This window comes from Panthera pardus, unplaced genomic scaffold (genome assembly GCF_024362965.1).
Source record: "Panthera pardus isolate Hobbes unplaced genomic scaffold, ASM2436296v1 HiC_scaffold_8, whole genome shotgun sequence".
In the NCBI taxonomy this organism is placed as follows: domain Eukaryota; kingdom Metazoa; phylum Chordata; class Mammalia; order Carnivora; family Felidae; genus Panthera; species Panthera pardus.
Genome location: NW_026527013.1, coordinates 56,455,772 through 56,480,128, shown reverse-complemented (window position 1 = coordinate 56,480,128; position 24,357 = coordinate 56,455,772). Strand labels below are relative to the sequence as shown.

Here is a 24,357-nt window from a genome sequence, read left to right as displayed (position 1 = left end):
CCCTCCCCCACTCGCGCTCTGTCTCTCTGTCTCAAAAATAATAAACATTAAAAAAAATTTTTTTAAAAATCTGAAGTATAATTCCCATACCAAAATACACTTATCATGAGCATACCATTCATAATGATTTTTTCCCCCACCAACTGAACACACCCTGTATCTAGAGAAACACTATGACCTGTATCCCTGAATCTCCCATAGATCTTTCTGGTCACTAGCCCTCCCCAGAGGAAAACCACTGCCACCTGACTTCTAACAGCTTAATTTTGCTGACTTCTATATTTTACATGAAGGGAGTCACTGAGCATAAGCTCCTGTGCGTCTATCCTCTTAAGCTCAACACTGGTGGTGAGAGCTCTCCTTACACTTTGCACAATGTACATCTTTTATCCCCATTTGTAAATATGACTTCACTGTATGAATATGTAGCAACTGATTTCCCCATGCTACTGCAAACATCTGGGTTGTTTGCAGAGTGGGGCTTTGAAGCAGGGTGCTGCTGTGAACACGTATGCGTGTTTTCTGGGGTGGACGCATTTCGGCATTTCTGCTGGGCGTATCCCTAAGAGTCCGGTATCTTCACCCCTAGTCCTTATTCCCCAGGAGCACGGGTATGTTTGTATATCATCATCACTGCCAAATATGTTCCCTAAAATGGTTACATCAAGCTATACTGTTCTTAGTTGCTGCACAGCATCCCTGCCAATACTTGGTATTTTCCACAATTTTTAAAAAAGGCATTCTAGTGGGAGTGTAACGGTATTTTATTGTTTTGTTTCCAAACATTTAGAAAAAAAATCTGTGAAACCCCACATACCCATCCCCTAGATTCTACAATGAATATTTCGCTGTATTTCTCCTACCGCATATCCATCCATCCCCCTACCCATCTACCCACTGATCTTATTTTTTTTATGCATTTAAAAGTAAGTTGCAGGCATCAGTACACTTCATTCCAAATGCTTTAGCATACATATAATTATCCACAGTCCGATATTTCTTCATGGTTCTCTTTCCCGAAGGTCAAATTTACACATAGTGAAATAGTACAGATCTTAAGTGGACCATGCCATGAGTTCTGACAGACGCGTCTACCTGTGAAGCCCTAACCTCTACCAAGATGCGGGACACGACCTATCCCCATGGTTCCCTCCTGCTCCTTCTCAGGAAATCCCTGCTCACCCCTTTCCCTGGAAGCAAGCACTATGGCATTCGTTTTACATCATGGTTTAAGGGTTTTGGGGTTTTATTAAATAATAATTTTATTGAACTATAACTCACATGTCACAGAATCACCCATTTATTTTTTTTTTTTGCTTTTTTTTTAATGTTTGTTTATTTTTGAGAGAGAGAGAGAGAGAGCATGAGCAGGAGTGGGGCAGAGAGAGAGAGGGAGACACAGAATCCGCAGCAGGCTCCAGGCTCCGAGCTGTCAGCACAGAGCCCGGTGCGGGGCTCGAACTGATGAACCACGAGATCATGACCCAGGCCGAAGTCTGACGCTTAACCGACTGAGCTACCCAGGCCCTCCAGAATCACCCATTTCGAGTGCACACACAATTCAGTGGTTTTTTAACACATTCACAGAGTTGGGCAACTACCACCACTAATTCTAGAACATCTCATCTCCCAAAACGAAACCTGCACCCATGGCCAGTGGCGCCCTCCCCTCTCCAGTCCCCGGCAGCCACTGCTGTACTTTCCGTCTCTCTCTCCATGGAGATCGGTGTGCCCCCCACTGCACGCCAATGAAGCGCATTCTTTGGGTCTGGCGGCTGTCACGCAGCATGTTTTTGAAATTCATCTATGCTGTCCCATGATCAGTAAGCCGGTTCCTTTTTATTGCGGAATACTGTCCTGCGAGGGTGCCCCACAGTCAGTCTGCTCATCCATTCACCAGCTGAGGAGCACTGGCGATGTTTCCAGGTTGGGACAGAGCACGCTGTTGTGTCAGTGGCCACCACTGTGGCCAGGGCAGAAGTCCCCGCACCGCCAGGAAGGGTGGGCTATAGAGTCCACGGGCAGAGCCCACGAGCCCCGGAAAACTGCAGCTCTGCCCAGTGGGCCTGTGTCCACAATCACACACAGCGAATAGGGCAATGCTAGGTCTGAGTGTGGACCCTGCTGGCTTCCGGTCGGGTTCAGAGAGGCTGGGCGAATGCTCTCCTGGACTCGGCCCTGAATGTGAGACAGGACGCCGGGTCCTCTGCAGAGCTGGGAAGTGGGTGCTGGGGAGTGGGGGCGGGGCGGCCTGAGCATGATGCCCTCTGCCCCCTGCCCCAGCCTGCCTGGTGTAGAGACTCAGCACTCCCCGAGTGCCAGGCTCTCCCGTCCCACGACCTCCACCCTGACCTGGGGCCGAACTTGGAATGTGTCACTCCCTCTGCGGTCTCTGGCTCCTGACCTACTCTTCCTTCTTCTCAGAACACTCTTCTCCCAATTTTCCCCCTCCCATCCTTCAGGTTCAGCTCTCACTTCATTTAAGCAGCCTTCCCAGACATCCCCAAACTGGCTCAGGCACCCAACTTCTGCCGAGGAATATGTTCAGGTTTTCCTGCCGAGTGCACGCCCAGGGGTGGGACAGAACTCACGGTCCCTGTGCTCGCCCACCGGCCCACTCCGTCCCAGGCACCGTAAATGCCTGTGGAGCCACCTGTCTTGGTTCTTAGTGGGCCATGAAGGAGACACCACACGTCTCGTGTTCACCAGGAACCCCCAGAGCACAGCACTTACTAGGTGCTCAGCGAACAGGCTGCTGAAAACCAGCCGAGGCTGGGAGCAGAGCAAGGGCCAGGGCAGAGCAGGAGCCCAGGTGTCACAGCACCCCGCCAAGCCCAGAGCCCTGGGGCTCCATCAAAGGCTTGCAATGGTGCCCACGGCCAAACAGCTTCCAAGGGGGCTTCAGCGATGAGGACAAGGAGGAAATGGGACCCCAGCTGCCAACTCCAGCAGGAAGAAAGTGGAGCCCCAAACTCACCGAGAGGGGGTCTTGGGGCCTGGGGCTGCAGCCACTGAGGGACCCATCACGTGTCCTCTCAACCAGGCAATCTCACCTGAGACAGACAGACAGAGAAGGAAGCCTAGCGTGGGGATACATCTGCCCCAAGCACCTGTCCCATGAGCCTCCTGGGCCCCAGACAGATGTCACTCAACCCGCTGGCCCCACCTGGTCACTGGCCCCACAGATCCTCTGTACGCCTGCATCTCTGTGGCCAGGCTAGGCTCCAGGTTAGAAGGTATGTATTTCTCATATAGCCTGGACCCTATAAGCGAGGCTTCACCAAGCCACATGTGTACTCTACACCAAGGGACATTCCAGGAGCTTTCTGAGGGAAATTTTGACACCACGGGTGTTGGTCTCGGCTGCTACCTTCAGAACCAATCTCCTTGAAACATGCTTCTTGCGCTGGGCTGAGGGACATTCGTTCATAACCCTCACAGCTAGTGAGGAGCGGGTATCCCTATTTTACCCATAAGGATTGTAGGTTCAGAGAGGCTGGGCAACTTGTCCACCATCACACAGCCAATGTGAGAAAGAAGTGACGCTCAGACCCATAGCTGTGAATCCCAAACCTTGTCCCCCATTCCCAGGACCTCCTGGGTGCCAAGCCGGTGCCTGGGCCGCGGCCTGCAGGCTCCCCTCCCGGACACACGTCAGGGGCAGTGCAGGGGGGCAGCTCCTCTCCTGCCTCAGCGGGCCTCTCTCTCCCTCACGCAGAGGTCTTTACCCCGGGCGGCTGACCACCGAGGCCCTGCCCACCTGTTACTTCCAACCCCTCCCCAAACCTTCCTCCCTCACTGGATTGTCAGTCCTTGGCTTTCTTCATCCACAGGAATCCCCTCACTGCCCCGTCTCCACCTCTCAGGGGATGATGGCTCCACGGTCAGTGTCAGACACACCCAGGTCTGTATCCCACCCTCACCTGTGCCCTTGTGTGACCCTGAGCAGCTAGCTAGTGAAGAGCAGTTCCCTGTCTCTTCATCTGACACGTGGGCCAACCATAGCCCGCCCTCCCACGAAGTCTGATGAGTCACACACACATACTGAGTGCTTACTCTGCACCTGGTGGGGTTGACGTTCTTTAAACTGACTGCCACCGCCACCATTACCACCGACATCACAACCGAAGCCCCGCGGGGCAAGCCAAAGAGGAAAGGTCAATGTGCATTGAGGGGTGGACACGCTTCATGCCACCAAGGTGTCAGGATTCTGTCACCAGCCAAAATCCCTACCGACAGGTATCCCGAGTACCTACTGCAAATCCAGGCACTGCAATGGTCACGAGGACATGTGATTCTATTTAAGATGACACCCATTTTAGAGATGTGGCAACTGAGGGCTCCCAAAGCCCAATGACAGGGTGGGTCACACGATGGGCAGGAGCCGGACCAGACCACTGCTGATGGTGGACAAGGGGACACATGTCATTCCTCGTGCTATGACCCGCCCCCCCCCCCCCCGCCCCGATGTCTCAAGCCCTCCAGTGGGCAATCGGGGGCAGCCCCTGTTGAGAACTTAGGCATTCTGTCTGGTGCCCCCTCATCAGTGCTGGCTCACCTGGGAGTGGCTGGAACACGCCCTGGTTCTCCACCTCGATCGCCAAGTCGAAATGGGAGCAGTCGCTCAGGGTGACCACCTCGTCGGCCCCACCAGGAATGAGGCCGTTGATCCTCAGCGGCAGCTCCAAGGTCTGGCCCACGCGTGCCTCCACCTGGCATGGTGCGAACTCCATGCTGCTGGGCTCGATCACGTACACCTGTGGGACAGTGGTGTGGACTGAGGTCATCGGGTTCCGCGGGAGAGGAAGGGCATGTGCTAGTGTTTCCTAAGAGCTGCCGTGCACTGGGCACTGAGGACACGTCAGTGAAGAGACTGAGCTGGGAGGACAGGTGTGTGCAGTGAATTGGGGGACAGAGCTGTCAGGGAAGGCCGCTCTGATAAGGTGACCCAGGAGCTCAGACCTGAGAGCCATGTCAGACGCAGCCAGACAGAAGTGTAGGGGGAAAACATTCCGGGAAGCAGAGACAGTCGGTGCAAAGGTCCTGAGCCACGTACCAGCTCAGCTTGCTGGAGGAATATAAAGAAGGCCACAATACAGGGTGAGAGAGGCATCATCACCCACAGATGACACTTCTATAAAACAAAACTTGTCACACTCCAGGTTCTGTTCTAAAAACACTGCTAATTCATTCAGTGCTCTCAGGCTCTTTGTTAAGATTTTATTAGCCACCTCTACTTGAGAAAACCTGGACGGTGGGTCTGGGCCGGGCAGCCTGGCCTCTGGGGCCATTACACAGTCTCTCGAGGAACCATCCCCAGGCTGCTGAGCAACTGGATGAAAGGTAGCACGTGTACTGAGATTAAAGAAACTCAGGGGGAGGAGGACAGTGGTCACAGTTCATCCATAATTTGACAATCATGCTGTAGCTAAAGGGTCTCGGCTACGACCCTTTTTACGTGAGAATGAGATCGATCCTTAGGAGTGTGTGTGTGTGTGTGTGTGTGTGTGTGTGTGTGTGTATCTATGTGGATCCAGATATAAAGACCAGGACAACCTGTCCATCCACGTCCCAAATAATATACGAGCAGGTTGAGACTGGACACGCTGTGTAAGGAGCTTTGACTTCTGCCTAAGTGAAGTCATAGAGGTAGGTGGAGGTCGGGGTCAGGGTCAGGAAGTCAGGAGGCCAAGGTGGGTGGCAGTGACTCACACCCACCACCCACGGCCTTCGCCACGTGAGCTGGTCCTGCACCACCTGGGGTCAACAGCCAGGTGCAGGGCTCCAGTACAGAGAAGGAAATGAGTCAGAGCCAGGTCTCACGGAGTCTGGGGCCTCCCTTTGACCATGAATTTGCCAACGCTCAGTGGCATTTCTGATTTGGACATTTCATTCCTTTCGGGTCTGAGGACTTTTCTAGAATGACCCCTTGGTTACCTCATGTCTTCTGTGTTCCCTGGTCCCCCTTCCAGAAACTCTCACTATGCTGACCCTGCCCCTTCTGGTCTCATCCCCTGCCTGGTGGGGGATGTCACACCCATCCCCCTGCTGTGACCTGAGCTCCTCAAGGGCGGGGCTGGGGCCTGACCCCCATCCCCCTGCCGGCCACCAAAACCCAGTCCAAGACTGAGGGCCGAAGTGCTTCTGAATAAGCCTGAAGGCTGCATGTGAGGAGGCGGGCTGGAGACCTCCGTCCTGCGCCTCTCCCCACCCCCAACCCCGCCCCCAAGCTGTCCGGGGCCCCGAGGTCTCACCTTCATCTCCCCAAAGTGGAGAGGGTTCTGCACATCATGCGCCTGGATCACACTGAGTCCAGTGTTACTGCCTGTGGTCATGACGCCCTTGACGGTGACCATGGCCACCATGTGGCTTGACGAAGACCAGCTGAAGTTCCCACTCCCGCCGTGGGCCTGGGGAGGAAAACCAGTGCATCGGCCCGCCTGCCTGCCCGCGCTCTCTCTCTCTCCCTCTGTCTGTCTCTTCCTGCCGCACACTCACGCTCGCTCTCTGACTCTCACGGTCAGCGGCCTCTCACCACCTGCAGCACCAGCTGACCCCCGGCTGGAGGCCGCCTCCCCACCTCGCTCTCTCTACCGGGTCTCATTTCCGGTCCTCATACTGTGGGGGCCTTGTGGCCGACACACACACATGCACACGCCTGTGACACTGGCCCCAGACCTGGCGGCACCCGCAGACCTGAGTGGGAGGACCCTGGGCCACACGGCAAGGTCCAGGAAGCTGCTTCCCCGACCAGGCACAGGCTCCCTCCCGGCACACACCCCTCCTGCTGCTAGCCGTCTCCCCTGAAGTACAGGCAGTCCAGTGGCTCCCCACATCGGAGGCCAGCACCCCAAGCCCTGGACGGGGACACACCTGAGTGAACAGGCAGCAGGTGCCGGTGACAGTCGTCACGGCCAGGGAGACAGCAGGGACAGTGCTGGCCACCGGGGCTCGAGCCCCCATGGGAGTCGGTCAGTGCCCGCTGACTGAGGCCAGGTGGGCGCGTGCATATCAAAGACCGAGAACACTTGATAGGTGACAGTTAGAGATGTTCTCGCCTTGAATTTCAAATTCTTCTCCAAGGATATTTACACTGCTTTTGGAAAACAACCTTTTTTTATCATTATTATTTTATTTTTTATTTAAAAAAAAAATTTTTTTTTTAACGTTTATTTATTTTTGAGACAGAGAGAGACAGAGCATGAATGGGGAGGGTGAGAGAGAGGGAGACACAGAATCTGAAACAGGCTCCAGGCTCTGAGCTGTCAGCACACAGCCCAACGCGGGGCTCGAACTCACGGACCGCGAGATCATGACCTGAGCCGAAGTCGGCTGCTCAACCGACTGAGCCACCCAGGCGCCCCTTATTTTATTTTTTAACAAAAACAAATGCTGAAGTTGAAGGTGCCCTCGAGGCTTTCTTTATTATGCTTCCTTGTCTGTTGATCTGGGTTTTTTTTTTTTTTTCTGATTGCCAAAATATGACGCTGTGACGGACACCCCAGAAAGTAGAAAAAGCATAAAAACTCCCCGATTTTAAATTCTCTCCGACCACTAGAAGGTAACAGTAAAAGACACAGAATAGACAAAAAGCCCTAATCCCATGGAAACCCCCAAAGGAGCGAACCCAGATGTGGGGTGTCAGTTACCTTTATTGTGTACTGATAGGCGCCCGTCTTTGGTTGCCACGGAAACGTCAAGATGCTCGGATAGAGGGTGATGGGGACGTGAATTTCTACCTCCTGCTGGTTCCACACAGGTACCCGCAACGTGTGGACCCCTCCATCCTACAAGGGGGTGAGGGAGCTGCACGTCACCATGACAACCAGGTCATCAGAAGTTTTTGCACCCAAGCAGACCCCCACCCCTCCCCGGAGATCAGGTCACAAGGAGATTTTGTGATTGTCGGGGAGCAGGAAGGATGATGCCGGATACCCTCCACCCTCCTCTGTCTCCATGGAGACAGCTTTCCACGGCTCTGTAACAGCCACTCAAGTAAATGCTGCCTGACTTCATCTTCACGGCACCCCAGGTGGGACGATGTGGTTATCCCACTTTACAGGCAGGAAAACTGAGACATGGGGCACGAAAGCAACTTGCCCAAAACCCCCAGAGCTGAAGTGAGACTGGTAGGAATCGCTGTCTAACCCCCAGGCCGTTCTCTCTGCTGCCTCTAGCTGCCTCCTCCAGGTCCGGGGCAGGTTTGTGCAGGGTAGGAAGAGATCACCCGTCACCCATGCCAATTTCCCAATCAGTTAAAAACCTGCTCACACCTAAAACTGACTAGCCTTTTAAATGAAAGGACTTGGAAGGACCCAAGCAGCCAAACGGCCAAAGGGATGCTCCTGGCTCCTGGCTGTACCACAGCTAGACACACGGGCCCAGTGTGGTTTCCCCAACAGGGTTTCTGCCCCAATCCCAGAAGGGCAGACTCACCTTCACAGGGGCTGGCAAAGGGCAGGGGAAGAGGGGCACCCAGTATGGGGACGGGGGACAGGGAAAGCCCCAAGCCCCACCACCAGACAGCCCTCGAGAGCCCAGACAGAGGCGACCCTCACGGTACCCATGAGAGCAGCACACCAGGCTGATCCGGGGGTCCCCGGCCTCCCAGGGCTCATGTCCGGCCTGGGAGGGCGCAGGGGGTGAACACAGAGGGAGGTGCCAACTCACCTGGTCCACCACGGAGGTGAGGGCTGCCTCGATAGCCGTCTGGCCCTTCTTTGTCGCCCTGACGTGATGGTACGAGCCATTCTGGGAAGAAGCGAGCACCTCAAAGAACTCAGGAGGTAACACGGTGTCGATGCGGAGATTCTGGAAGGGGGGCAGGATGGGTGAGAGAGGCACTTCTGGGACGAGTCCGGAAGTCAGAATGCAGGAAAGGAGCGAGGTCAGGCCACGGGGCCGCCTGAGGCCCAGGGGCCTCAAAACCAGCAGAGGAGCTGGGCGAGGCCCCAGAACTGAGCTCTGACCACTCTGGCCTTGGAGCCCTCCCAGGCCACCCTCCCCGCAGGGCCCGGGACCCAGCGCTCCTGCTGTGATCACCCAGTGGTGCTCAAGCCCATGTCAGTTTTCTCAGACCCTGAGGTCCCAGCAAAGAAACCACTAAACACCAAACCACAAAAAAGGTCGTGAATATCCACGAGATCCTGGCCCCCCTCACCCCCAAAAAAGGGTGATCGTCAGGGTCCTTGTTCAATAACACAAAGAAAGCAATAACCTGCAAAGCTGCCTAAGGGGGAACCTTGCCTCCTTCTTCTCAAACCTCAGAAGCCGCCAGGAAGGTCCCAGATGGTCCAACTGAGGATCCTGGAAACCTCTCCTGAAGGAACAAAACGTGCCGAGACTCCTCTCCCCCCACCTATGTCTGCCGTTCCTTTCTAGAGCCAGAAAGCTAAGGGATGTTGGCCTTGGTCACCTGGGACTTCCAGACAGAGTTATAGGTATTCCTGGCCCTGCAGGAAAAGATGCATCCTCAGCAGAGTGAGGTAAAGTCTCAGGCTAATGACAAGGGAGCAGGAAGGCAGCTGGCAGACAACGCTTGCTTCCCGTCACCGCCTCCTTGGACTGTGCTGCCTGTGGCTTCCTCTCCCCACTCCAGCCCTACAGGGAGAGGGCCAGGGGTACAGACTCCCAGGCTCACAACGTCCTGAGAGGCCCCGGGGATCCCACGGTGCTGTCTCCCATGGACCCGGCAGCACCACCAGGAATCACCGGACTCAGCTTGCCCGCGTGGGGGCCCTGCTGCTTCGGGCGCTGCTCTGGGAGACGCGTCCCACACCCCGCCGGGCCCCGAGGCAGGCACTCACGTCGGACAGGTAGACCTTGTTGCCGGACTTGTCAAGCACTTCAATGGTAATTTCATACAGGCGGCCCGTCTCCAGCACCCACCTGTCACCAGGCTGGACGGCGAACCCTACAAAGCAGGCAAGCAACAAAGCCTGACCACCCGGACCACAGGGGTGTGCAGCTGAGGAAGGGGATGGTACCAGGCACCATCAGCCCCAGGGCCCCACAGCCGCTCACAACCTGCTCCCCTCCGAGGAGAAAGAACAGCTGCTGATCATGGTGAGATCTGACGCCCACCACCAACCTGAGCCCTCAGAACCTGAGGTGATCTCTCAGATGCCCAGGACCAACCTGAGCACATCCCTCACTGGCTGCTCAAGGGCTCACTCACACTTGATCAGACGGTCCACGGATGCTCTACACTGAATCCACAGTAGGTCTACACTGTGAATCTGAGTAGGTCTGAATCTGAATCTGAATCCACATCTGAATCCACAGTAGGTCTACACTCTGAACCCGCAGCGAGTCTACACTGAATCCACAGTAGGTCTATACTCTGAACCCGCAGGGAGTCTACATCTGAATCCACAGGAGGTCTACACTGTGACTCCACGAGTCTACACTGAATCCACAGGAGGTCTACACTGTGAATCTGAGTAGGTCTGAATCTGAATCTGAATCCACATCTGAATCCACAGTAGGTCTACACTCTGAACCCACAGCGAGTCTACACTGAATCCACAGTAGGTCTACACTGTGACTCCACGAGTCTACACTGAATCCACAGTAGGTCTACACTCTGAACCCGCAGTGAGTCTACACTGAATCCACAGGAGGTCTACACTGTGAATCCGCAGGGAGTCTACACTGAATCCACAGGAGGTCTATACTCTGAACCCGCAGTGAGTCTATACTGAACCCACAGGAGGTCTACACTGTGAATCTGCAGGGAGTCTACACTGAATCCACAGGAGGTCTACACTCTGAACCCGCAGCGAGTCTACACTGAATCCACAGGAGGTCTACACTGTGAATCTGCAGGGAGTCTACATCTGAATCCACAGTAGGCCTACACTATGACTCCACAAGTCTACATCTGAATCCACAGGAGGTCTACACTCTGAACCTGCAGTGAGTCTATACTGAACCCACAGGAGGTCTACACTGTGAATCCGCAGGGAGTCTACACTGAATCCACAGGAGGTCTACAGTCTGAACCCGCAGTGAGTCTATGATCCAAATCCAAAGTGAGTCTACCTCTGAATCCACTGTGAGTCTATGCTGTTAATCCGCAGGACTTCTACCCACTGAATCCCCAGTAAGTAATGCTCTGAATCCACAGGGTTTCCCTCTGAGGCCTGGCACTGAGCGGCCCTCCCTCCCAGGCCTCCGGCTGTGTTCCCACTCGGGGCCACAGCAGCTGCTGGCTGACCCCCAAGAGGCCACGCGCTTTCTCACCACACCTGCGCCCGAGCTGTTACTTCGGCCGGGCTGACCTGCCTCGGAAGGAGCCCCTCTGAAATGCCTGCCTCGAACATCATCTCCCAGAGGCCTTTCCTCTGCACTCACATCCACTGGCTCTGGACCCCTGTCCTGTCACCATCGTTCACACTGGTCTCTCCTGCGCGAGGACCTAAGCTTCCTCCCTCCAGAGCCCCGATGCCCAGCAGAGGCCAGACTGAGGGAAGGTACCAAGAAAACCTTTCTGAATAAATGAAGTCCCTGAGACACACAGGGCTCCCCTGCCAGGTGTCACTGCACGGTCAGCTGGGGTCCGCACCAAGCAGCAAGCTCATGTGGTGGCTAACAAGAGGACCTAAGGGGTTGCCGCGTGTCAGTCAAGTGCTGTCTGTTCTGAACCAGTTCGGTACGCTCAACAAGGAGTCAACTCCGAGGAAACACAAAGGAAGCACCGTCACTGTGACCAGGGGTGACACGTGTCGCGGACATCTGCCAAGCCGCGGTCAGTTATGGCAGCCCCTGGGCCCCGGCTCTGCCCCTATAGGTCCTCCATAAGTGCAGATTCCTCCCTTCCTCCCTCAGTCAAACACCTCCCCTTTCTCCCCACTGAGACTTTTACCGAGTGCCACACTGCTTTAGGGGCTCCTTTGTAACTGTGCTGCCCACTGGGGCCCCCAACCTCCAAATGGCCACAGCCACGGTCAGGTCTGGACGGAGGCTTGGAATAAAACCCAGGAAGGGACAAAGCCCTACTGACTCGACCGAAATATTTCTGTCTCTGTTGAGCCGGTCGCCTACCCTGACCTTGGCCTACCCTCTGCTTGTCTGTGCATCAGTGGGGGAAGGACTAGGGAGCAGCCGGACAAGGACTGGCAGAGCTGGCCAGACTGAAGCACTTTCTAGGGAGCCGTTCCCTTTACTTGTATTTTTTAACTCCTATAAATAAACAACATCCAGGGGGACCCACGATGACCCAACTCACCCAGGTATCCAGGTTCAACCACGTAGATGGTGCTGTTGGGTAACCTAGAAGCACCCTGCATGCGGATACCTGAATTCTTAATTAAGGAACAAAACATAGGAAGGAAAACAGACTGGCTGGCAGGATTCAGCTGGCTTGGATGACTTGATTACCATCTAGACATCACAGGCAAAGGAGAGGGGATGAAAGCTTGCTCGCCTGAGGCCAAATAGAACAAGGCCGTTTTCCAGAACCCAAGGGCCCAGCACACTTCCTATATGAGCAAAGGTGGATCTCTGCAAGAGACACTGGAGACCACGGGAGCAGGTCTAGGACAGGGACAACCCATGTGCCAGTGTGGAAATAGCCGCGGCCAGGCCCCTCGGATAAGGCTACCCAGGCCCAAGACGGTTCCGGAGGCGAGGAGCACGGCTCAGCTCCTGCCACCACCTCCCATCCGGGGAGCCTCTCCGGTGAGTCACCCACCGAGGTGAGCAATTCTACACGGCCGTGTTGCTATTTCGGTTCCTTCTGATTGTCAGACCTTGAGGGAAAACAGGGTTATTTTTAGCCTAGCCAAGCTTTCAGGGAGAAAAAGGGCTTCCCAACAGCAGATATCCCGCGTGAGGCACACGTATGCACTTGCAGACTGGCCAGGGAAAAGGGTACTCCTGTGGCTGAGAACCAGGTTGCTCTGTCCCAGCTGCACTGCAGTGACCATCGACGTGTCCTGGTCCAAGACAGCCACGGGCCGGCTCGGGTCTCCCTCGGGGCTCGGGATGCTGTTCTGAAGCTGCAGCTCATACTGCTCGGAAGGCATTGAGAGCTCTGACCACCCGGAGTCAAAAAGGGGAGACAAGAGCAAAGACAGGAAACGTTAGTAGCCAATGTGGCAGTCCCGCCCCAAATCCCTGGAAGCGTCTCCCAGGGCTGCTGCTTAACGGACGGACTTTCCTTGTTTCTTCCTTCCTTTCTTCTTTCCTTCCTTCTTGCCCTCCCTCCTTCCCTCTCTGCCCCCCCTTCCTTCCCTCCCTCCATTCCCTCCCTTCCCTCTCCCTCCCTTTCTTCCTTCCCTCCTCCTTCTTTCCTTCCTTCCTATTTCTTTCTTTTGCTTAGCTTTCTCAATACTTTTTTTTTAATTCCAGTATAGTTAACATACAGTGTTATATCTTATCAACCCTTTTAATTTTAACATTATGCTCAATGCCTGTGGAGAAAGCTGACACTCTCCATGAATTTTCAGAGACAATCAGTTTTTCAGTGACTGCTGTAAACTGCCTTTTTTTTTTTTTTTTTTAAATTAAGCACGGCTTCCGACTCCAATTGCAGACTGCTTACAGCATACAGGAGTTAAATGAACTCTATTACTGCACTAAGGGTCCAGCATGGGGCTCACTGGATCTGTGCGTCCTCTGGGAGTTTCCAAAAAGGCACCAATCCGTGGTTTCCCACCGGGTTTTGGGAGCTCAGTCTAGAATTCTCTCTGTTGCCATCCTGCCCATCCATCAATGCTTCCCCTCTCTGTGTCATGTTGTAGAAGAGAACTCGCTCATTCTGGACCAGGATGAAAAACAATTTCCCCAAGGACATAAGGGGTTCCACAAAATCCACCACCCCTGCATCCATTTTCCACACTACGGTAGTGACCACGAGCACTTTTGATACAAATGGCTGCCACTGACCACGAAATTGAGATGTGGCAGGACTGCGCCTGGTGTTTGATGTGCACATTACCCCATTTTATCCCACAACAACCCTTGAAACAGGCACTACTGATGCCCACACCCTCAAGGTGGTGGTGCTGCAGAAGTCAGGACAAGAAGCCCGCCGGAGGTCCCACAGCAGGCAGCGGCAGAGCTGGGATTCAAACCAAAGAGACCACAAGCACTTTCCCATGACTTCTTCCTGGCCCATCAAATTTCCTACCCAGCAACCCACTCGTGGAGCCTGTAGGTGCTGCCACGTCCCCGCCCTCCGGCAAGAGAGAAAAGAAAGCGGAGAACCGCTGACAGCATCCCTGCTTGTTGTTCATCTCTGGGCCCCGGCTCAGGGCCTTGCCCCGGGAGGCGTCCAGGACAAGGACCAGGAGGAATTGCAGCTCGAGCATCCTTCAGAATTCCCAAGGATTCCAATGGGAACTCTAAAAGGGAGGCAACTGGTCTATTTCCGGTCTTAGGGTATCTTCTGTGTGTTCCAGTAAGCCCCCAAGAACTTGCTCTCAAGCAGAGACTCTCAAAGCGTGGTCCCTGGACCATCTGCGTCACCTGCCAACTACAAATGACTGGCCCCAGCCCAGAGCTTCTGGATCAAACTCTGGGGGCCCAGTGCTCAGAGTCTGAACAGGCTCTCCAGGGGATTCCAGTGCACACTAGAACTGAGAATCCCTTAGCGAACACACAGCCCATTTCTTGTCTCTAACTGGGGGAAGCCCAGCCAAGCTGGGCTGTGATGCTTGCAGACCGTATGTTCAGAAAATAGCAGCAGCACGTCAAGGATCCATGCCATGATAAAATAATGCTGCTGCTCAATAGAGCAGTATTACTTTATGTTGTTTTATGAAGCACTAGCTCCCTCCTTTATTTAAAGTTCCCCAAACGAATAGGCCATTTTGGGAAGGGAATATACTGATTCTCACAAGATCTTGCACGACGACGTATTTACAAAAGCCTAAGACAACGAAAATAAGGGGCTTGTCTGACTCCTTAAACACCTCTTACAAACGCAGAACCAGCTGCTTCTAAGAGGCACTGAATACTAAGGGTCACTATCTGTCTGGAAACATAGGAAGGTTGTTCTTGGGACACGAGACCAGCCCGTCTACCGTCTGCAGAGGGGAAAGGGCCATCCCCAAAGGCTGCCCCTCTGTAAGCCAAGAGGCCCACATGCTTCTAGGAGACAGGCTCTGTGACCCCTCCGGACCCCGTCTAATGCTCCAGACATGCTCCTAATCCACCCACCCCGTGTAGGCTCACGGAGCTCCTGGGGAAGTGGGCCTGAGCCCATGACCGTGGGGGGCTCACTCCCCTGCCTCCAACTCCAACACCTGCTCACGTAGCCCGTGTGACTCAGTGCTGGGAAGCACAGCTCAAGGGTGTGCTGGGTTCCAAGTCCTTCGCCACCTGGGACACAGACACCCGTCTATGCGGTTGGTTTTCCCAGCTTCAGTGCATTTTAGCTCAGTCATTTCCACTATTCCACTGCCCTCAGTCAGCATTGTCCTTTCTAGGGTTTCTTCTGTCTGATGGTGTGGTTACTGTGCCAGCCAGGTCTGCAAGCAACACAAACACCAACAGGGTGGAGAACCGAGGGGAGAGGCCTGTGGCCCCCACTGGTCTGCAGGCAACACCGAGGCTCCTGTCATGAGCTCCAAGAGCCCCTCTCCTCCCTCACCGGCCCCCGCTTGTAACATGTTTGCAGGGTAATCATTGGATTGACTGCTGGGCTGTGCGCTCCAGGAGGGCAGGGACCTGGGCCGCATACACAGCACCCAGCAGGCTGCGGCACACAGTAGGTGCTCAATAAATGGGCTTGCAAGACAGCAAGTCCCCAAATAAAGAGAGGCGGGACATAGGGAAACATGGAAGAAAAAATAATTATATTTTTAAGGAAGGAAAACCGCAAAAAAAAAAAAAAAAAACCCAGAAAGAATAAACTTGGGGTTACAATGATCTACATGCTAATAAATCCACATGACTGTCCTCTAACCTATAATTCTCCGAGCCAAAGCAGGATGTCATGCAAGACAGACAGTGGCTGAAATTCATGTCCCCTGTAACACCATCAGTCCTGGCTTTCCTGTCTAGTCAACTTGTTTCGGATGACAGTGATGTGAATTATATCTCAATTAAAAAAAAAACAACAAATTCATCTAAAATGAATGGACAGAGTTTCCGTTTATATGACTCGTTCACGGTAGGCCTTTGCTGGCTCAGTTCTCAAGGCATCTGTCTGGAATCCTCTCCAGAGCTGTGCCAACCACAACCCTCAATCACACAGGTGTGTTTATCTTTGGAGGAATTTTCCATCTCATTACCTCACTGATGAAAGGGAGGCAACATGACTATTTCCGGTCCTGGGGTATCTCTTGTGTGTTCCAATTCTTTGATGTCTATAGTAGTCACTAAACCCACAAGCTTCCTGGGTACTTGGGATGTGTCGTTCCCCTGAACTATGGCCCCTGAACTCATTCAGGGTGAGCTCTTCAGACGTCTTAATTAAATCACCCACCCTTGGGGAGCCTGGGTGGCTCAGTCAGTTAAGCGTCCGACTTCGTCTCAGGTCATGATCTCACGGTCCGTGGGTTCGAGCCCCGCATCAGGCTCTGTGCTGACAGCTGGGAGCCTGGAGCCTGCTTTGGATTCTGTGTCTCCCTCTGTCTCTTCCCTCCCCTGCTCACACTCTGTCTCTCTCTCAAAAAATGAGTAAATATTGGAGTGCCTGGGTGGCTCAGTCGGTTAAGTGTCCGACTTCGGCTCAGGTCATGATCTCGCGGTCTGTAGGTTCGAGCCCCACGTCGGGCCCTGTGCTGACAGCTCAGAGCCTGGAGCCTGCTTCGGATTCTGTGCCTCCTTCTCTCTCTGCCCTCTCCTGCTCATGCTCTGTCTCTGTCCCTCTCTCTCTCAAAATTAGATAAACATAAAAAAATTTTTTAAAAAAATAATCCACCCTTAACCATGCTCACTGCCCTCCCTGGTTGGGGCTCAGCCCTCAGGCCCCGCCCTGCGTCCTATGCAGAAGGGGTTGGTTTCTCAGCTTCTGTGGTCTGAGGGCAGAGAGCCACACAGTGGCTTCTGATTGGATCCACTGCTCTGAGGTGAGGCAGTCTCTTTGAGGACCCCATCTATGCCACAAAAACCCAAATTTCTTGGATACTGAAGCATCTATGCACCCCGCATCACAGAGTGACCCTCCAATCTAGGGGAGGCACCTATCCAGACACACATCAAAGCCCTCGGATGGACAGGTGACACTCCTGTGCCCAAGATCTTAACATCCTGTGCTCTGACCATGAAACATGGGTAAATGTTTTTAAAAAAGGATAATAACAGTAATAATTCTTAGGAGGACTGGTGCTGCATGAAGAATGCTCATCACATAAAATGCATCCCAGGTCCACGGCCGTCTAGAACTTCCAGAACAAATGCACATCCGTTAAGTAGTTTTGCCCTCACAGCACAGACAGAAAGTCCTCAAGGGCTCTGATGGAGAAACTGAGCCCCAAGGGGGGACAGTGGCCTGCCAAGGCTGCCCGGCACTCAGTGGCAGGCCGAGGGCAAGACTCACTCCCATGTGAGGTTCACAGCTTCTGACGTTCTGAAAACAAAGGGACGGACACACACCCAAGAGGACTGAAAGCAGCATCTCGCAAAGATATTTGCACTCCTGTGCTCATAGCAACTTTACTAACAGTAGCCAAGGCAAGGAAGCAGTAAGTGCCCATCAGTAGGTGAATGGAGATAAACATTCAACAGACGTGAACACCCATGCAGTGGACTACTCTTCAGCCTTAAAAAAGGAAGGAAATTCGGACACTGGCTACAACAAGGACGAGCCTTGAGGACGTCATGGCTAAGTGAAATAAGCCGGTCACAAAGGGACAAATATGGTAGGATTCCACTTCCTGGAAGTCTCTAGAGAAGTCAGATCCACAGAGACAGAAAGGAGGACGGTGGGTGCCAGGGACTGAGGGAGGCGGGAGGGATGGGGAGTTGGTGTTGAATGAAAACAGAGTCTCAACTTGGGAAGATGAAAAAAGTTCCAGAGCTGGATAGTCGTGATGGTTGCATGACAACACGTGTGTACTCCATGCCACTGAACGCTTAAAAAGCATCAAAATGGGAAATTTTATGCCATGTGTATTTTACCACAATAATAAAAAAGGGAGCCTCTGCCGTGATTCCCCCGCAGAGTCAGCGACCCACCTGTAATCTTTCCTTGTCTGATTTTCTGCACCTTATAGCGAATGGAGGTCCCCACCATCAGGTAGACGTCGTACGCTGGGTTCAGGAGGATGTTCTCCAAAATCAGCAGCCTGACCTCTGCAGGGTGCACGTGCTTGGAAGACGGAGGAGGGCAGGGAAGGGAAGGTGAGGTGAGGTTGGGGAACGGAGAGCAGTGTGGGCAAGAGAAAGAGAATCTAGAACTTTTCAGGATGCTCGTGTGCGGACCGAGAAGTTAGGGAGACAGAAACAAGGCAATGCTCCCAGCCCCACACCTTCAGTCCCCCGAAACCCCAGGGGAACCGGTGTGAACAGCAGGCACGTATTCAGCGGCCATTGCCACACGGACCGAGCAAGTTGCCTCACATTACGCACGCTGCAGCTCTGGGTACAATCTTAATTAAATGGAAAGAAAAGTGAGGAGTGAGATCCACGGACACTGTGGCCAACAGGAGCTCGGGGGCTCCCCCCGCAAAAACCCAAAGGCCAGGGAGTTTGGGAGGCCACTGGCAAACCTGAAAAGGGGCAGAGATGCATGTCTCTGATGAGTGCTCGGCCCATCCTGCCCACCTCTCACCCCACGCTGCGACCTCCTCACCAGGAAAAGGCACGAGAGACTTGAAACGGGAGAAAGATCCCATCTCGAGTCCAGCACACCCCTCCGGTTACCAGTCTGCGGGGGCCCGCACCTTCCACTGCCTTTGATCTGCTGGCAACTCTTCCAGTCGGAGAAAACTTGGCAAAGGAAACAATTCTCATCCACAGAAATGCAAATACATTGTCTCAGGTGGAGATGTGGCTGATTTTCATCCCGTGGATATTTTTTTTATGTTTATTTATTGATTTTGAGAGAGAGACAGAGACAGAGCGTGAGCCAGGGAGGGGCAGAGAGAGAGGGAGACACAGAATCCCAAGCAGGCTCCAGGCTCCGAGCTGTCAGCACAGAGCCTGACGCGAGGCTCGAACCCACAAACCGCGAGATCATGACCTGAGCCCAAGTCGGACACTTAACCGACTGAGCCACCCAGGCGCCCCATCGTCCCATGGATATCGTGGATATTGACAAGTTCTGCTTCCATTTCTAAATTCTTGGGATTCTCCTTTGACCCATTTGTAACATCTTAAAGGTTTCGTCACTTAATGCTAGCTTAAATAGTATCTTTGACTCATCAAAAAAGAAAAAAAAAACAGGCCTTGGGCTGGGCTTGGTGGCGGTACTTTCTAGCACGACAGGCAGAGAAGTCACTTACAGACAGCAGGCAGGACAAGGGTGCCTTTCCAGCTCAGCAGTGGGGTGGGCTGGGCCGGGGCTCCGAGAAACGGAGGCAAACTGTCTCCAAATACTAATTGCAGGGTGCTACAGGATAACGCCTGGGATATGGCATGTCCCGTGCTTCTAAACCCCCCCAGGACCCCCAGCCTACTGGCTAAACCATGAAAAAGAGTGAATCAGGAGGAGTTCTCTCACCTGCCACTTTAGAAAGTAAAGAGAGACATGGGGTGGGGTGGGGTGGGGTGGGGAGCCCTCCACAGATGGGACCACCAGTCCCGGGGCTCAAAGTGGGACCCAAGAAGAAACAGCATGGGGGACACCAGGAAGCCCCCAGTCTTTTCAGAGCCCCAAATGCTTGGACGCATCCCTCTACTGGGACAGGTGGGTATTTGTTGAAAATCTGCTAGTTAATGAAAATCTTGCCGCTCCTGGTCTCCCTCAAAACTGACAATGGACCAGGGCGCCTGGTGGCTCAGTCGGTTAAGCGTCCGACTCTTGGTTTTGGCTCAGGTCACGATCTCACAGTTCACGGGTTCGAGTCCCGCGTCAGGCTCTGTGCTGACAGTGCAGAGCCTGCTTGGGATTCTCTGCCTTCTTTCTGTTCCCCTCCCCCACTCGTGCTGTCTCTGTCTCTCTCAAAATAAATAAATAAACTTAAAAAAAAAAATGACAACGGCCCGACTACTTTGTGACTCTGGGGACGGTGTACTCCAGTTCCCCCAACTACCTCTCTCAAAAGCTGTGGCCCCCAAAAAACCAGACCAAAGAAACAGAAATATAGAACTACAGCCTGAAGTTCCCATGGCACCAACGATGAAGCCTTCACAGTAGAGCAACTCATTCCCACTCCTAAATGCGTGCATGGGTGTGAGCGGCATGGCCGGCCTGGTGTCCCCCCAGGAAGCCCGGCACCTCCCCAGCCCCAGGGCCCCACCTTGTAGACGGCCTCCTGGATGCACGCCTTGAGCTTGGAGCTTCCAGTCTTCATCCCGGACACCAGGATGGTGTCCCCCTGCTTGGCCACTTTCTCCATCTCGGAGATGTAGGAAGGAGGGATGTATGTGGACTCCAGGAATGTGAGGATTCTGGAAAGGGAATGTGTCATCAGACCCGGTACGTGGAACCAAAGACCCTAACATATTCACCATCTATCGGCGCCTCTAGGAGGGCCAGGAGCTAACAGGGAGTGGCGTTGCTTACAAATGTGTCCCTGAACCTCCTACATCGGAACTGCCAACCTCCTTGGAAAAAAATGCAGACTCTTGGCCCCTGGCCCAGGTCTTTGTCTACACGAAGCCTGGCGATCTGCCTTGTGTCAAAATGTGCACGTGGTTATGGGAAACACCAAATTAGGAGGACCGCCTGCTTAGTCGAAATGCTTCTCTCACAGATGTGGCAGGTGAGGTCCATGGAAACTGACAAGCGGGCCCACGACCACAGAGCCAGCCGGGGTGGTGCCAGCCAAGCCACCAGCCTCCCAGGGCTCCCTGCTCCATTCTATCCACCCCTCTGGGCCAGCTCCTATCGCTGGGAAATGATTCTCAATGACCCCTCCCTCAGGTGTCAGGACGAGGGGATCACACCCATCTTATTGTTCTGGGGGTTGGGCTGTGGGGAGAAGCCCCAGGTCGGGAGAGAAGTCAGGATGCGGTGACCCTCCCTGCAGTGTAGGCTGGAAGCAGGGCTTGAGGGACCCTTTCCATACAGTCTCTCTCTTGCAGCCTGCGATCTACAAGTCAGCCTGCCTTTCCACTTGAACAAGAGCATCCCCTGGAAATGCTTTCATTCTCCCAAGACCCACCGGGCGCTGCACTACACTGTGATGTATTTCCTTGCCTGGTTTCACTAGGTGTCACATCCTGAATTTAAAAAAAAAATTTTTTTTAATGTTTATTTATTTTTGAGAGAGAGAGAGAGAGAGAGAGAGAGAGACAGAGCATGAGCGAGGGAGGGGCAGAGAGAGAGGGAGACACAGACCTCGACGCGGGCTCCAGGCTCTGAGCAGTCAGCACAAAGCCTGACGCGGGGCTCGAACTCACGGACTGTGAGATCGTGACCTGAGCTGAAGTCAGACGCTCAACCGACTGAGTCACCCAGGCACCCCACATCCTGAATGTAATGAAAACCCAGGACACTCTGGTCACAACGTGCCTGGAAGTTCCGGGGGCTTGACAGGAAATGCACCTGGCGGCACAGAATGGGGCAGGGAACCAGTGTTCTCTGAGCATCTGGGGCGTCAGGCCCAGAGAGGGGCTTTGAATACCAGTCAGCATGCTAACCCACAGAGCTGCCGCGGCCCAGATGGGTTGTGTTCCTTGACTAAGGCCACAGGCAGGAAGTGACCGGGCCAGGATTCGGGCCAGGACTGGAATCCAGGTCTCTTTGATGCACAGCCCATGTGCCCGGCTTTATGAGACACCAGAAATTCCAGAGCTCATTCAGAAGACAGAGCCTGAGGGCCCCATTTCCCAAAAGACCTCAGACCCAAGAGGGAAGCCCAGCTTGCACAGCGTCAGGGCAGGAGGATGTGTGCCATGGGGACAAGCGTGAGCAAAGCCAAGATGTTCCCTAAAGCCCAGAGCTGCACTTCTAAAAGTATAAAGCAAAGACCAGACCCTTAACTCCCCACAAAATACTAACTGCAAAGTGGTAAGAAAGTGACTTCACAGTGGGGCCGCCAGGCAGACACCATCTCGCCCAAGTGACGACAGGGAACATCGTTGGTGACAGACCCACAAAGTCATGACAAGATGCACTCGGGAGAATACAGAATCTCGCCTCGGTGACATTCCCGCCCAAGACGCAAAGCTCTGAGTCTAACCAGGAGGGAATATCAGATAATCCCGAAATGAGGGACATTCTGCAAAATAACTGGACTATAATCTTCACAAGCACCAAGGTCCCAAAAGCCAAACAAAGACCAAGAAACTGTCCTGGGCTGATAGAAACTAAGAGACCAGACAGTATACAGCAGGTGGCTCTGGCTGGGGTCTTTGCTTCACACGAAGGATAGAATCGGGATAGACCGCCAAGGTTTGACCGGCATCCGATGCCTGCAGACGGTGTCAATCTCCTCACTTTGATGACCATCCTGTAGATGCGGTCCATAAGTAGGGGACATGAGGTCGACAACTTGCTCTCAAATGCCTCAGGGACACCACTCTGTGTACCGTACTTGCAACTTTTCCGTAGGCTGAAAATAACGGCAAGTTTTTGTTTTCTTTTTTAATTAAGTCTTCCTCAGAGCTCGAGAGCATGACGCTAAGTGACACACGTCAGCCAGAGAAATACAAATACCGTATGACTTCACTCATATGTGGAATTTAAGAAACAACCAAGGAAGGGAAAAAGAAGAGGGAGACAGAGGCGAAGCAGGAAACAGACTCCTGATTACACAGAACAAACCGATGGTTACCAGAGGGGAGGTGGGTGCAGGGGGGACGGGTGAAACAGGTGATGGGGATTCAGGAAGCCACTTGTCATGAGGAGCACCGGGCGACTCACGGAAGCGCTGAATCGCTACACGTGCACCCGACACTAACACAACGTTGTACGTTAACTGTGCCGGAATCAAAATAAAACAAAGTAAAAAAAAAATAAAGATTATAAGTGGCTAGTCACAATAAAAAATTAAGTCTTCCCCCCCCCCCCCCCACAAGAGGGACTTTGAAATTTTACTTAATAAGGCATGAGGCAAAGCAGTATATAGTAGGGGATATGAACCCCGACCCCGGGTCTGCATCACCACCTCTCTGGCCAACAGGACTTCCTGGTCCACACCTGCTCTGTCCAATGGGTAGGAGCCACTAGCTGCATAGTTAACAAGCGCTTGAAACACAGCTAGTACAGCTGAGGAGCGAGAGTTTTCATTTTGTGAATCTAAATTTAAAGAGCCAGGGTTGGCTTGGGTTAGCGGCTACCATATTGGATAGTGCAGATGTGCGTAGATCGAGTGCAAATTCTAGGTCCAGCCACTTATCAACCAGACAAGTGGCTTACACCTTTGTTTCTAGGTCTGAAGAATCGCAAAAAAACAGTGGGATGTGAGCCCACGTGGCTGGTGGGGGGACTGAGTGAGGCGGGATCCTGAACGAGCCCATCGCATAAGGAGCCCGTCTGCATCCCCCAGCGCTGAGGGACGCAGCCTCTTGCGCCTGTGAAGGGCTGGCTGTCACTGCCGGAATGTCCTCCTGGCCGAAAACTGTCTCCCCTTTAACGTATCCCCATGGGAGGGCTGCCCTCTGAGGCCATGTGCCACTGTTCCCTGCGCCCCGTGACAGCCTTCCATTACCTGGGACAAGTTTTCTGTTTCACAGCCGGGCACCCCAGCCCCCTCGACCACTTCCCACGGAGAGCGCCCCAGCAGGCTGCAGAGGCTGTAAGCTTCTGGCACGGCTGTGTGAGCCGAAACGCCCTGCCTCAGTCAGTCATGGGGAATGCTGGCCAGCATCCCGGGAACTTTCCTGGGCTCCTTGCTGAAGGTGGGATGGTGACGGCGACGATAAAGCCCCCAGCTGCATGCAGCCAACCGACGGCCCCCCTCCCGCTTCCCTGCAAAGGTGGGGCGCCTCTTACCGCAGGGCGTTGTGGGAGTCTGAGAACCCATTGGCCTCCGTGTCCTTCACGATTGTCCAGTCAAAGACGAGCCCAGCGAGGGTGCTGAACGTGTTCCCTGTAAGAGCAGGTGGTGGGGGAGCAAAAAATGCATCAGACCTAACTCCCTGCTGCCAGGGGAAGGGGCAAAGGCACTCAGCACCACCCTTCTGCAAAGCAGGCGTCACACCTCCATTTCAGGAAAGGGAAACTGAGGCATAAAGGGCCAGGGTTGTGTGACTGTGAGGGACTAAGCTGGGATGTGAACCAAATCTGTCTCAGGTGAGCATCTGTGTTCTTCCCACTGTACCTCCAGCCTCTGACTGCTCACGACAGGCGCGGTG

General features: G+C 53.7%; 1 protein-coding gene across 4 annotated transcripts in view; it reads right to left on the bottom strand.

The window, feature by feature from the left end:
* NUP210 (nucleoporin 210) overlaps window positions 1–24,357 on the bottom strand; it is a 109,246-nt gene that overhangs the window by 60,308 nt on the left and 24,581 nt on the right. For all 4 annotated transcript variants that reach the window (XM_053898569.1, XM_053898570.1, XM_053898568.1 and 1 more), the window contains exons 4-13: window positions 23,996–24,092; window positions 20,355–20,505; window positions 18,130–18,262; window positions 12,878–13,036; window positions 12,230–12,298; window positions 9,807–9,913; window positions 8,671–8,811; window positions 7,650–7,787; window positions 6,255–6,410; window positions 4,559–4,757 (exon numbers count right to left, since the gene is read on the bottom strand). In XM_053898569.1, the coding sequence (XP_053754544.1) occupies window positions 4,559–4,757; window positions 6,255–6,410; window positions 7,650–7,787; window positions 8,671–8,811; window positions 9,807–9,913; window positions 12,230–12,298; window positions 12,878–13,036; window positions 18,130–18,262; window positions 20,355–20,505; window positions 23,996–24,092 (1,350 nt within the window). The remainder of the gene's footprint in view (window positions 1–4,558; window positions 4,758–6,254; window positions 6,411–7,649; window positions 7,788–8,670; window positions 8,812–9,806; window positions 9,914–12,229; window positions 12,299–12,877; window positions 13,037–18,129; window positions 18,263–20,354; window positions 20,506–23,995; window positions 24,093–24,357) is intronic.